At 44.2% G+C, this 15,420-nt stretch overlaps 1 protein-coding gene across 2 annotated transcripts in view; it reads right to left on the bottom strand.

Moving 5' to 3' along the window:
- The window catches only part of FDXR (ferredoxin reductase), a 30,052-nt gene extending 14,922 nt beyond the window's left edge, over positions 1–15,130 (bottom strand). For both annotated transcript variants that reach the window (XM_044298267.1, XM_044298268.1), the window contains exons 1-3: positions 14,986–15,130; positions 12,864–12,961; positions 2,443–2,538 (exon numbers count right to left, since the gene is read on the bottom strand). In XM_044298267.1, the coding sequence (XP_044154202.1) occupies positions 2,443–2,538; positions 12,864–12,961; positions 14,986–15,067 (276 nt within the window). In that variant the 5' untranslated portion in view covers positions 15,068–15,130. The remainder of the gene's footprint in view (positions 1–2,442; positions 2,539–12,863; positions 12,962–14,985) is intronic.
- Between the last annotated feature and the right edge of the window lie 290 nt (positions 15,131–15,420).

The following is a 15,420-nucleotide window of genomic DNA, read 5'->3' as shown; positions in this document are numbered from 1 at the left end:
GCAAGTCTTTCTCTTCATATCCCAACTGCCATACACACGGTCACATGTCCCTTATCAGCCAATAGAAGCTCGCAGGCCCTTAGTCTCCACATACACACAGTTTTACTCCAGGTTTTCATAACAACCCAGACATTTTTCTTCACTGCTGTAGGCCAGCTTTAGGCTAGGGCTACACAACAACATGTGTCGCGCGACACGTTAGGCACAACTACACTGCTACATATGTTGCACGACAATTTTTATAATGATAGGCTATGGTGTGTGACATGCTGCGACTGAGATGCAACAGTCGCAGAAAAATCCATTTTGGATGGATTTTTTGCAACTGTCGTGTTGCAGTCGTAGCATGTCACACACCATAGCCTATTATTATAAAAATTGTTGAGACAAAATGTCGCGCGACACATGTCGTCATGTAGCCCTAGCATTAAAGGGGCAGGGTGCTGTGGAGGTCACTGCTAAAGGAGCAGGCACTGTGAAGGTCCCATTTTAAAGTGGCGGGGCACTGTGGGGGGGGGGGGGGGTAAATGTTAAGGGGTGGGGGACTGTGGGGGTCACTGTTAAAGGGGCGGAGTGCTGTAGAGGTCACTGTTATTGTGGATACTGTCGATATTTTTTAACGACACACACAAATATTAAATTAAATAGATAAAATATACCCGTGCGAAGCCGGGTCCTTCTGCTAGTTCTATCTATAAAAAGAAGCAGTCCCTAACAGATGTTCCGGAATTGTTAGGTATGCTATTCTCTAACGCTGCAATTCCCTACGGCTATGTTCACCTTTCCAATATTTTTTATTGCTTCCCAGCATCTTAGCGCTGGCCATATGCATTAAACAGCCATCTCCCCGACTACCCCACACACACATGCATGCTCAGCACATGAATGAGGTAGTAGGAGCCTGTTGTCATATTAATTGTTCCTTACTTCTTAGTAGGTTAGCAAGCTATAGGGGATAGATTTTTTTCCTGATGTCACTGGCAGGTTCCCCCCTCCAGATGGTAAGAGGGATGATTACATGAAGAAAACCTCCTGTCCCTCCCTGAGGTCACTGTAGAGTTCTTTAGGGGAGAGACGATGGTATCAGACTGTGATAGCTCTTCCTGATGTCACCGGCAGCTTCCTCCTCCCTCCTACACCTAGATGGTCAGAGCGGTGATTACATGAAGTTCCTGTCTCTCCCTGAGGTCACTGTTGGATTCTATAGGGGAAGAGGTGATGGTATCAGGCTGTGATATCATCGGCAGCTTCCTCCTCCATCCTAGGTGGTCAGAGGGGTGAATTGATTACATGAAGGAAAGCTCCTGTCTCTCCCTTAGGTTACTGTAAGGTTCTATAGGTGGCGAGATGATGGTATCAGGTTGTAAGCATTCTTCTTGTCATCGACAGCGTCCCCCACCCTTCCTACACACAATCCGGGAAGTAAAACTATTCTTGCTGACCCTGACTGCAACTCTTTAATATAATACCAAGGTCTAAGCTCAAAATTTGGCTACTTAAAAGTCTAGTTGCTGAAAGTTTTTAGAGTCATTACTTTTTACAAGGGTTAATTTACTGTGGACATAAACATTTAATGAATGTCAGTAGGAACTTGGTGATATGCTGATCTTTTAAAGGGGTTGTCCACTTTCATGATACTGATGACCTACCATCATGATAGGTCATCAATATTAGATAAGTGGGGATCCGACTCCTGGCACCCCTGCCAGCTATTTGAAGGCAATGTTTACCTGCATGCCTCGTGCAGTGTAATGATAGTTTCTTAAGAGCGCCGCAGTCCCTTCAAACAGCTGAGCATCAGAGGTGCCAAAAGTTGGACCCTAAAACTGATGAACTAGGGCTCATACACACGGCCGTAAGTGTTTTGCAGTCCACAAATTGCAGATCAGCAAAACATAGATCCCGGCTGAGAGCAGGCTACCATTTTATTTTTGATTCCTGCAGAAATGTCCTATCCTAGGACATATTCTATTCTTTTGCAGTGCCACAGAACAGACTTACAGATGCAGACAAAGGGGTGTTCCGTCTAGCGTGGGGGAGGGCAGCCAATAGCAGGTGGTGACGGGGACGAACCTCCCTAGCGTCACCCGCAATGCTAGGGAGGCTAATTCCAGTCCCGGCCTGCTATTGGCTGCAACCCCCCCCCCCCCCCTCTTCTCCCCGCCGATGCTGGATGTTTTCATCCTCGCGGCGGGGAGTTGCAGCAGCGGCCGTGCTGGTATAAGAAGCGAATGCGGATGCCAGGAAGCAAAGTAAGCATAACCTCTATGACGGGCCTGGGCATATGGGGGTGGATTCTAGAACTTGGATAACTCCTTTAACCTGAAGAGAGGTCATCAATATCATAAAACAGGACAAATTTGTGATAATAGATCTGCCTGTACATGAAAGTGAAGAGCAAATGGAACTAAAGATCCCATGAATACTGTAAATTATACTTACTTTGACTTCAGGATGATCTGGTGCCACGCCAAATCGGACCAGGCCAAATGGTACAGGCAGCTTCTCATAAATATCAACTACGGCTTGTGTGTGGTGCTGCAAACGTAAGGGACACGTTATTTAGCATTAATGTCACGCTGTAATATTTCATGACAATGTCTACTAGATCACATGTTTTATCCTATAGCAAGCAGTTCCGGGCAAACTGATGTAACAGTACAACTGTATTATACAATCGGTCCCCTGTTCTAATGGCTGTAATCCGAGATGCCACCAAGCCCAGCTGTAAAAACTCCTTAGATGCCAAGGTCAATGTCGACCATGGTATTCAAGTGGTTAGATAGAGGGAGTTCCCTCTGTCACCCCATTGGCACCACTGTTGGGTATCTATGGGTTGCTTTGGCAGCCGAGTAACTAAAGAAAGGCTTGCGTCATTCTGATATAGCTTGCATCATTCTCAAAGTGCAGCATTACTAAGTGCACTTGAGATATTCAGGAAGTAATCTAGAGGTGTATACAATCTAAAAAAGTAAGATTTGTTTGTTTAAAATCTTTCCCCTCTTTAAAATGGCAGACCTGGTTCTGTGCAGGAATTGTTGTGCTTTTATTTCAGGTTACACTCTTCGGAGGTTTGGATGCTGTCTGATCTGTAGACAGCTCTCCATAATGCAGCAGGAAAATTGCATTTTTGAAATCTGAGATTTGTAAATTAACTGTTAAACTCAGGCTGGGGACGTTGCAATGCCACTGCCACAGAGGCCCCCTAGAAATGGAAGATGGGTTACTGCAGGTTCTGGTAGACAGAGTTGTTGATAGAAGACATGTCCCACAGTCTGTGGCTCTCCATAATTCATTTGCAGCACTTTTAGAGCGCAAGAGTAACATGGAGGAATGGAGGATGGCTCAGGACACAGTGGGTGAGGAACAATCATCTCCTATGCCTAAAGTATGCAAGACTGCAGCCAAAGACAAAAAGGATAAGGTGAGGACTGATAGTAAGCAGTTGTTGGTGGGCGATTCTATCATAAGAGGTGTGAAGTTTGAGGGAAATGGTTTAGTGAGATGTCTCCCTGGTGCTACCGCTAGCAGGGACAGACGACGTATCCTTAATATTGTTAGGTAAGCAAAGCAGGAAAGGGAGGTCGACAGATGGGGACAGATGATCTGGCTTGCAGTGAGGTTTCAAAAGTGAAGGAAGCTTTTCACACACTTGGTAATGATATACAGGAGGTTGCATCGACTGTTTCATTCTCTGCAGTTTTGCCTGTGCATAACCTTCAGCATGACAGGAAGATGTGTATTAAGGAATTCAATGTATGGCTTGGTAAATGGTGTCTGAACCAAGGGTTTGGCTTTGTGTCTCATGTTAGCTCTCGTTGGAATGGAAAAGAACTGTACAAGAAGATGGTTTGCATCTTTCTCAAGGGAACAAATGTCCTCAGTGAACAGTTCAAAGTATTTGCTAAGGACCATTTAAACTAGGAAAGAGGAGCAAAAGAGTGATAATCCAGCAGTCCGACTGCCCCCAGAAGATGCCAGTAGCACATAGGTTAAGAAATTACAAGCTCAGAGTCTTGTCTACAAATGCTCACAGTTTAGGGAATAAGATCAATGAACTTGAGTCTATAATGGCATCTGAGAATATAGATTTAGTGGCTGTTACTGAGACATGGTTCAATGAGAGTAATGACTGGGATAACACAATACCAGGGTTCTCTCTATATAGGAAAGACAGAGAAGGCAAGGAAGGGGGAGGGGTGGCCCTGTATGTGAAAGATAGCATAAAATCTAATTTAATACAAGTTAGCGAGACCAATTTAGAGTCAGTTTGGGTTACGTTGCAGCTTGATAATCATAAGGTAACTCGTGTAGGTGTGATATATAGACCACCTAGCCAAGTCAAATAATTAGATGATCTACTAGTTGAGGAAATAGCTAAAATGACATTGAAAGGGGAAGTTATCATTATGGTAGACTTTAATCTTCCTGATTTAAACTGGAAAACCAAAATAGCTAGTTCTGCCAGGAGTACAGATATTCTAAATTCCCTACTGGGATTATCTCTACAGCAAGTAGTTGAGGAGCCAACCCGCAATGCGGCCATTTTAGATTTAGTATTCACAAATGGGAATTTGGTATCTGATATTACTGTAGGGGAAAGCTTGGGATCTAGTGATCACCAGTCAGTGTGGTTTACTATAAGTACAGTGACTGAGTCACACCACACAAAAACAAAAGTTTTAGATTTTAGAAAAACTGACTTTTCTAAAATTAGATTAGTGGTATACAAGTCCCTATCAGACTGGAACAGCTTCAATGGAGTCCAGGAGAAATGAGATACTTAAAAGTGGCACTATTGAAGACAATTGCATTAGGCTTGTCAGTAATAGCATAAAAAAAAAAAAAAGGAAGAGACCAAAATATAGCATTTAGTAATTATAAAAAAAGATTAGGCAGAGAGAGGCCAAGCAAGTTATAAGAGCTTCTAAAGCACAGGCAGAAGAGAAATTAGCTCAGTCAGTGAAAAAAGGCGATAAGACATTATTCAGATACATAAATGAAAAAAAGGAAACTAAAACAAAGAATTACCAAATTAAAAACAAAAGAAAGAAAGTATATGGAAGAAGATAAAGAACTAGCTGACTGCCTCAATGAATACTTCTGTTCAGTTTTTACAAAGGAAAATAAAGGAAAGGGACCTCAGTTAGGGAGGAAGACTAATGAATCTTTTGATGCATGTGTCTTTACAGAGGAAGAGGTTCTAAGTCAGCTGTCTAAAATTAATACAAATAAGTCACAGGGGCCTGATGGGATACACCCAAAGCTATTAAAAGAGCTTAGCGGTGAACTACTAAAACCATTTACAGATTTATTTAACCAATCACTGGTAACAGGAGTCGTCCCAGAAGATTGGAAATTAGCAAATGTTGTGCCCCTTCACAAAAAAGGTAGTAGGGTAGAATCAGGCAACTATAAGCCAGTAAGCCTGACATCAATAGTGGGGAAATTAATGGAAACCATATTTAAGGAGAGGATTGTGGAACATCTAAAATCCCATGGATTAAAAGATGAAAAACAGCATGGGTTTACTTCAGGGAGATCATGTCAAACTAATCTTTTTGAATTTTTTGATTGGGTGACTAAAATAATAGATGGCAGAGGTGCAGTAGAAATCGCTTATCTAGACTTTAGTAAGGCTTTTGATACTGTCCCACATAGAAGGCTTATCAATAAACTGCAGTCTTTGAGCTTGGACTCCCATATTGTTGAATGGATTAGGCAGTGGCTAATGGACAGACAACAAAGGGTTGTAGTCAATGGAGTATATTCAGACCATGGTCTTGTTACCAGTGGGGTACCTCAGGGATCTGTTCTGGGATCCATATTGTTTAATATCTATCAGCGAAATTGCAGAAGGCCTCAATGGTAAGTGTGGTCTGGGACCATGGTGTTATCTGGCAAAGAAGAGGATTTTTTGCAGCTGACGGTAAGCACATCTCACACTCACAACTTGTCATACAACTTCTGGAAGCCATCAGGTTACCCTCACAACTTGCAATTGTTCATTGTAGAGCACACACTGGAGGAAAGGACCGCGTTTCCCAGGGCAATGCCTTGGCAGACGCAGAAACTAAGAAAGCGGCATTGTTGGCTCCAGCAACACTGCAAATGACAAGACTGGTACCCCCTTTACTAGAACTAACCCAGATTCTAGTGGACCTCCAGTCCTCAGCCACTGAAGATGAAATGGCTGATTGGTGTTACCAAATTCTGCAGAAGAATCCTAAGACTGGATTAATCTGCAAAGAGGGGAAACCATGCATACCACAACACAGTGTTCCTCTGTTCACTGCACATTTTCATGGAGTAGGACACAACAGCATTCAAACAACATACATGCTGTTAACACAAAACTTTTATATTATGGGTATCAAAGAGTTAGTTTCAGACTATGTAAGAAGATGCATCACATGTTTGAGGAACAATCCAAACAATAATGTCGATGTCCCACTACCAACATCTTGACTACCCCACCACTCCTTTCACACATTCGCAAGTAGATTTTACACACATACCTAAGCAGAAAGGGAAACAGGAATACGCCTTGGTCATAGTGGACATGTTTTCAAGATGGCCAGAGGTCTGTCCTACGAAATAAGAATATGCAAAAACAGTAGCAAGGATACTCACACAGAACATCATTCTAAGATGGGGCTGCCCACTGGTGATTGAATCTGACCAGGGGCCGGCCTTCACCTCAAGGTTAAATAAGGAACTTGCTAAAATTCTGGAGATGGAATGGAAATTCCATATCCCATACCATCCACAAAGCTCAGGCATTGTGGAACACATAAACAGAACAATAAAAGATAAATTGAGAAAAGCAACAGGTGGCACATTTGAAAAATGGAAAGAAGTATTACTAATAGTGCTAGCGGAGATCAGGATGACACCTAATAAGAAACTAGGGATGTCACCATTTGAGATACTCATGGGTAGGCCATTTCCCACCCCTTAAGCCAAGCATCCACTGGTAGTGCAGGAAGGGGATATGGATCTCATCAGAGAAGAGTATGTTACCAAACTAATAAAGGTCCTAAGTGAAACTGAAGAAAAAGTTGCTTGTAAGTCTCCTTCTCTTCCATAGGAACCCACCCACCCATTTCAGGCGGGAGACACCGTGCTGGTAAAGACTCTGAGGAAAGGAAAAGCTCCAGGGGACTTCACCTACAGACCACTGACCACAGTGGTAGCAGTGACCCGCACAGCTGTCCTTACAGAAGACACCCACCTGGATACACGCCACCAGAGTAAAGTTGGTCACTAAGACATCCCAAAAGGAGGTACTAACGGGGGTAGACAGCCCTGACCTTGAAGGGGAACAGAACGAGGTACTAACGGGAGCAGACAGCTCTGACCTCCACCAGGATGCCCTTCCCCAATTTTGGGAGATGGTTCAAGACCATCACAATACTCCTGTCAGCAATCTCAATGACTTTCCTGGGTGGTAACAAAGGAGAAGTGGCCATACAAGGATGGCATTACCACCTTTTGGTACAATTCCTCTAATACACACATTGCAACTTACTCCTTCTGTTTGTGCAGCCTGATGAAGTGCGGTCCTCCCATGAGATGCGGTAACCATTATAAGACTGGATAGGTCTATATCTGTGTGACCGATTCCTATTGGGGCAATCGATGCACATACTGGGGGTCAGTAGGATGGAATACGGGTGAAGACTGGGGGTACAAACCACAGAATGCCCTTAATAGAAAGGATAAAAATGGTAAATCCTTGATTAGTAGAATGACAATTACCAACGGAGGAGATTGTCATATAGATATTAGCGCATATCCTGCAGAGCGGAGATGTCCTAAGGTAGTGTCTGAAATGAAAGTAGTCATAAACATAGAAAATCCCACCAAAGGTGATGAAGGAGATTACGTGCTGGGATGGTACTTTCACCACATGTGGGGGGGCAGAGACTATAATGGTCACCAGACTGTTTAAGATAAGAGACATGTACCAATCCCCAGAATGGACATACCCCAAAAAACAAACAAACCCCCTCAAACCCGTATCTTAACTTTTAACAATATGAGAGCAATATCTGACCCAACATATGAGGAGGCTCTTGCAGCAGAAACTGGGTTTTCTGATACTAATTTATGGCTTGAATGGATGAAGTATAGTGAATAGGAGGAGTAACTGTTATATATGTGGGACAGCTAAACCTCACTTGGGGACAGTACCTCTCAACCTCCCACTAAATGTGGAGGAATGTTTTCTACAGCTATTTTCAAATGTAACCAGCAATTATTCTCCAGTGTGGAGAATAGAAGCAAAAATACCCACTCCTCACAAAAACTTCTCGCCCTGGGGAAGGTATACACATCTATCCTGGTAACTATACCTGCCACAGAGGGGGAAATCAAGGAAGATCCCTGGGTAATTTCACTGAAGGATACTGTGCAACTTACAGTAAAATAGATCCCTCCCTCACACAGAATCAAGTATAGTCGATTGGAGATGTATATTGGATCTGTGGGGATGAAAAGATAAGATCTAGACTATAGGGTTCCTGGAAAGGTGAATGTGCTCTTGCTCAAGCCATAATGAATATACACATATTTAGTGAACAAGAGATCCCTAGTGTAGGAAGAGTGACAAGGACCAAAAGATCACTCCCCATGGGTAGTTTGGACCCTCATGTGTATATAGACGCAATAGGCGTCCCAAGAGGGGCCCCGAATGAATTCAAGGCAAGAGATCAAGTTGCTGCTGGCTTTGAATCGATCTTTCCAATCATTACAGCTAACAAAAATGTAGATTGGATTAATAATATTTACTATAATCAACAGAGATTTATAAATTATACTAGAGACGCCATGCAAGGAGTGGCAGGACAGCTACAGGCAGATTCCATCATGACATTTCAGAATCGCATGGTACTAGACATGATACTGGAAGAGAAAGGAGGTGTTTGCAAGGTATTGACAGACCCCGCATCGTGCTCCGGCCCTAATGGTTAGGTCACACTGGCGATACAGAAACTCGAGGACTTCTCCATCGAGCTCAAGAAGAACTCAGGTATTAATGACCCCTGGGATCAATATTTTGGCTGGTTCTCCAATTGGAAACAGGCACTTACAATTGGTACAGTTAGGTATCATTATTTTAGTAATCATAGTCGCCGTCACAATATGCGTTATACCGTGCGTCAGGAAATTGATAACAAAGGGTGTTTCCAACATGTCATTCTATGAGACCCTGATACCGGACACTAAAGATCATTCCCCTGAAGGCTCTAAAAAATAATTTAGCTGTTTACAGAGAAAAGGGCAAGAATAAGAACCATATTATATGAGAAATTTGGTTCTAAGAGGGTATTGAAGAGAAATGTGACTCCATTTTGTCTGTTCTAACAATATGTATTGTGATAGCATCTTGTCCATGTACTTTTTCAAGTTCCCCCACTGTGATTTAGGTTTCGCTTCTCTATCCTTGGACAGTTTCTGAAAATTCCTAAATTTTAGTGAAAACAGTCACGCTTTACAAGGTCATTCCGGCTTAATGTTTACCGGCCTATATGTGCCTACGTATGATTGGTTAATGCTGTTACTATGTCAATTATACTCTCTGCCTAATAAAAGGCTGAACTGTAGGACAATAAAATTAGAGTGTTTCTCAGTGATACCCGTGTGCGTGTCAGTCCTTTGCTGCTGAGGAATACTCTCCTGACGTCAGTAGAGTCAAACCAAGGTGGTTCTAGAGGTCCAGAAAGGTCAGAATCCTTTCAGTAAGGTGTGTCTTTTTGCTGACACAAAGATTTGTAACGGGGTTGATGTTCCTGGAGGGATACACCAAATGGAAAAGGACTTAGGAAAACTAGAGGAATGGTCAAAAATCTGGCAACTAAAATTTAATGTTGATAAGTGCAAGATAATGCACCTGGGGCGTAAAAACCTAAGAGCAGAATATAAAATCAGTGATATAGTCCTAACCTCAGTATCTGAGGAAAGGGATTTAGGGGTCATTATTTCAGAAGACCTAAAGGTAGGCAGACAATGTCATAGAGCAGCAGGAAATGCTAGCAGAATGCTTGGGTGTATAGGGAGAGGCATTACCAGTAGAAAGAGGGAGGTGCTCATGCCGCTCTACAGAGCACTAGTGAGACCTCATTTGGAGTATTGTGCGCAGTACTGGAGACCATATCTCCAGAAGGATATTGATACTTTGGAGAGAGTTCAGAGAAGAGCTACTAAACTGGTACATGGATTGCAGGATAAAACTTACCAGGAAAGATTAAAGGACCTTAACATGTATAGCTTGGAAGAAAGACGAGACAGAGGGGATATGATAGAAACTTTTAAATACATAAAAGGGAATCAACAAGGTAAAAGAGGAACTAATATTTAAAAGAAGAAAAACTGCTACAAGAGGACATCGTTTTAAATTAGAGGGGCAAAGGTTTAAAAGTAATATCAGGAAGTATTACTTTACTGAGAGAGTAGTGGATGCATGGAATAGCCTTCCTGCAGAAGTGGTAGCTGCAAATACAGTGGAGGAGTTTAAGCATGCATGGGATAGGCATAAGGCCATCCTTCATATAAGATAGGGCCAGGGGCTATCCATAGTACTTAGTATATTGGGCAGACTAGATGGGCCATATGGTTCTTACAAAGTCCTTGTATTAAAGGGGTTTCCCAACCTTTTTCGACTGATGGCCAATATTGAGGACAGGCCATCACTATCTGATCAGCAGGGTCTGACACTCTACACCTCCGCCAATCAGCTGCTTTGCGGTAGTTCTGGTACCGGCACTACACAGCTCCATCCATTGTATAGAGGATGGAGCTGGATACTGCAGCTTTGCTTCAGCTCACTTCAAACCAGCTCTGTCCACTGTACAAATAATACAGCTATGTAGGTCCAGCGCTGGAGCTACTGTAGAACAGCTGATCAGCCAAGCTGTGGGGAGTCGGACCATCACATAGGGATGGCCTTTTCTAATGATGGACAGGGTTGGACAACCTCTTTAAGGCAAAACGAAATTAAAAGAAATCCATACAAAATCTGTATTGCCGCATCCTGCCTCCCAAGAAGCGGAAAAAAGTGATGAAGGCTATGTCGTATATACCCTGACAATGGTACAAAAGAAAACTTCAGCTTGTTAAGCCATAAAAGAAGCCCTCATAAAGCTACATCAATGGAAAAATAAAAATGTTACTGGTCTTTGAAAATAGAAGAAAAAAATAATATACTACATGCTATTGGTACCTCCATAAAGGTAACAACCACAGAATAATGTCATTTATACCGCAAGGTGAACACCATAGAAAGTGTCGGCAGATAAGAACCATTTGGCCCATCTAGTCTGCCCAATATACTGAATACTATGATAGCCCCTGGCCCTATCTTATATGAAGGATGGCCTTATGCCTATCCCATGCATGCTTAAACTCCTCCACTGTATTTGCAGCTACCACTTCTGCAGGAAGGCTATTCCATGCATCCACTACTCTCTCAGTAAAGTAATACTTCCTTATGTTACTTTTAAACCTTTGCTCCTCTAATTTAGAACTATGTCCTCTTGTAGCAGTTTTTCTTCTTTTAAATATTCTCTCCATAAAAACCTAAAACTCATGATAATATTACTGTTTATTCATCCCCTTAAAAAAATTATACAACACATCACAGGTGAAACTCGAAAAATTTGAATATCGTGCAAAAATTCATTTATTTCAGTAATGCAACTTAAAATTTAGAATATTGTGAAAAGGTTCAAAATTCTAGGCTCAAAATGTCACCCTCTAGTCAGCTAATTAATCCATATCCCCTGAGCAATGGTGACCTGAGATTGTGACTTTGGGATTTTCATAAACTAAGCCATAATCATCCAAATATCTCGCTTTGCCTGTAACGAGTCTATCATATGTTAGTTTCACCTTTTAAGTTGCATTACTGAAATAAATAAACTTTGCACGATATTCTAATTTTTCGAGTTTTCACCTGTATATGTACTGCTAAAGGGGGACACTAATTAAAAAGAAAAAAAATAAGGTTTTGGCTTTCAAACTGGGAAGATAAAAAAGCAAACAAATGACTGCAATATTAATGGAACCTGTCACTGTGGGAATGCAGTGCAATCTGCCGGCGGTGTGCTGTAGAGAAGGAGGCGCTGAGCAGTCTGAGGTATAGTTTCATGGGAAAATATTCAGTATGAGGTCTCATGCACACGACCGTTGTTTCATTCCGTGTCCGTTGTTCCGTTTTTCTGCGGACCCTATTGACTTTCAATGGGTCCGTTGAAAACTCGACTAATGCACCGTTTGTCATCCGCGTCCGTGATCCGTGGTTCCAGTCCGTCAAAAAAAAAAATATAACCTGTCCTATTTTTTCCATGGAAAACGGTTTGCGGACCCATTCAAGTCAATGGGTCCATGAAAAAAACGCGGAGGCACACAAGATTGTCATCCGCGTCCGTTTTTTCCTATCATTTGCGTCTGCTAATTTGTAATTTTCCATGCGTCTGCTCTGAAAATTACAGTAATTATAGAACCTGTCCTTTTCTTGTCCATATACTGTATCTAGTGATGTACTGGAGGGAGGAAAATGCAGAAAGTATCTGTGGTTTGCAGACCCCAACATGGACGCGGTCATGTGCACAAGACCTTAAACAGATTGACAATATCATGCCCACGGCTTGCCATGGGCCATACTGTCCTTCAGTGTGTCTCTGATTACAGATGAAGGGGGTTATATTTCACATATTTTGTGGAAATCGACGTGAAATAGCATAAATCGGGCCTCGCTCTGCTACATCTCCTCCAATAAGTAAATTGTGCTAAATGAAAATGTATGCAAATATTCACAAGCAGAATGTCTTCAGGCAAAGTGATAGAAGTGTTTTCCTTACCTTCAACAGGTGCTGCGCGGTGTAAAATCCGGCTGGGCCGCTGCCAACTATGCAGATCTGGGGTGTCTGCGACTTGGAAGAAAGTCTTCGTTCTACACCTTAATATAAGACCCTATACATTAGTCTTGCCTAACAGATTTGCAGCACATACCCCTGGAGTTATAAACTGGGGTGCTACTCTTACAGTGCAAGGCATTAGTTTCATATATTTAGGGTACTACAACTCCAGTGCATGCGCTAATTTTACACACTGAGGTGCTATTATTGCAGTAAATGTCCCTGGTTTCATGTTGGGGTGCTACTACTGCAGTGCTTGCATATATTTCATACATAGGGGTGCTACCAGTACAGTGCATGCCCCTGGTGTCATATACTGGGGTGCTACCAGTACAGTGCATGCCCCTGGTGTCATATACTGGGGTGCTACCAGTACAGTGCATGCCCCTGGTGTCATATACTGGGGAGATACCAGTACAGTGCATGCCCCTGGTGTCATATACTGGGGTGCTACCAGTACAGTGCGTGCCCCTGGTGTCATATACTGGGGTGCTACCACTACAGTGCATGTCCCTGGCGTCCTATACTGGGGTGGTACCATTGTAGTGCATGCCCCTGGTGTCATATACTGGGGAGATACCAGTACAGTGCATGCCCCCGGCATCCTATACTGGGCTGCTACCAGTACAGTGCATGCCCCTGGTGTCATATACTGGGGTGCTACCAGTACAGTGCATGCCCCCAGTGTCATATACTGGGGTGCTACTAGTACAGTGCATGCCCCTGGTGTCCTATACTGGGGTGCTACCAGTACAGTGCATGCCCCTGGGGCCATATACTGGGGTGCTACCAGTACAGTGCATGCCCCTGGTGTCCTATACTGGGGTGCTACCAGTACAGTGCATGCCCCTGGTGTCCTATACTGGGGTGCTACCAGTACAGTGCATGCCCCTGGTGTCCTATACTGGGGTGCTACCAGTACAGTGCGTGCCCCTGGTGTCATATACTGGGGTGCTACCACTACAGTGCATGTCCCTGGCGTCCTATACTGGGGTGGTACCATTGTAGTGCATGCCCCTGGTGTCATATACTGGGGAGATTCCAGTACAGTGCATGCCCCTGGTGTCATATACTGGGGTGCTACCAGTACAGTGCATGCCCCCGGCATCCTATACTGGGCTGCTACCAGTACAGTGCATGCCCCTGGTGTCATATACTGGGGTGCTACCAGTACAGTGCATGCCCCTGGTGTCATATACTGGGGTGCTACCAGTACAGTGCATGCCCCCAGTGTCATATACTGGGGTGCTACCAGTACAGTGCATGCCCCTGGGGCCATATACTGGGGAGATAACAGTACAGTGCATGCCCCTGGTGTCCTATACTGGGGTGCTACCAGTACAGTGCATGCCCCTGGTGTCATATACTGGGGAGATACCAGTACAGTGCATGCCCCTGGTGTCATATACTGGGGTGCAACCAGTACAGTGCATATCCCTGGCGTCCTATACTGGGGTGCTACCAGTACAGTGCATGCCCCTGGTGTCCTATACTGGGGTGCTACCAGTACAGTGCATGCCCCTGGTGTCATATACTGGGGTGCAACCAGTACAGTGCATGCCCCTGGTGTCCTATACTGGGGTGCTACCAGTACAGTGCATGCCCCTGGTGTCCTATACTGGGGTGCTACCAGTATAGTGCATGCCCCTGGTGTCCTATACTGGGGTGCTACCAGTACAGTGCATGCCCCTGGTGTCCTATACTGGGGTGCTACCAGTACAGTGCATGCCCCTGGTGTCCTATACTGGGGTGCTACCAGTACAGTGCATGCCCCTGGTGTCATATACTGGGGGTGCTACCAGTACAGTGCATGCCCCTAGTGTCATATACTGGGGGTGCTACCAGTACAGTGCATGCCCCTGGTGTCATATACTGGGGTGCTACCATTGTAGTGAGATGCATTAACTCTTCAGAAGCAATTTCACTGCCTAATACAGAAGTACAGGAGCTGATCTGGTTCCCCCCATAGTATGACGCCATGCTGGGACTTGTAGTTCTATGCCCGGCTGGCACTGCCCACCACCCCAGCCCTCACTTGTCTGTACAGCCCCCGGCTGAGTCTCACCCAGTCTTCCAGTCCCGGGAAGATTCCTGCCGAGGAGAGGGCAGCGAGGAAGGCGCCACATCCAGCTCCACCGAGCAGCCATGCCGCATACCAGGCCACAGTGCAGCCGGGGACTGTGGTGAGAGCTCCGCCCCGCCCACACTCCTCCCCGCCGGCGAGCCGGGACTTTGACAGGACGGCGTTCTGTTACCACGGAGACGGCCCTGAGCGACGAGCCACGGCCTTGGACATTGATTCCTTCGTTTCTCGCCCCCTAGTGTCAGGGCTGCGGTATTACCGGCCTGCTCGCTGTCTCATTACATCTAATAGTATTACTATATCATACAATGTATCATATACTGCAATATACATACATGCTTGACTGGGACCAATGCAATGTCTGCAACTCGCTGTCCAGCAACCATTTTTGAGCAGTGATTTGTCTGTTAGAACTCA

Source organism: Bufo gargarizans, chromosome 6 (genome assembly GCF_014858855.1).
Source record: "Bufo gargarizans isolate SCDJY-AF-19 chromosome 6, ASM1485885v1, whole genome shotgun sequence".
In the NCBI taxonomy this organism is placed as follows: domain Eukaryota; kingdom Metazoa; phylum Chordata; class Amphibia; order Anura; family Bufonidae; genus Bufo; species Bufo gargarizans.
Note: the sequence above shows the minus strand (reverse complement) of the source record. Positions and strands in the feature narration are given on the sequence as shown.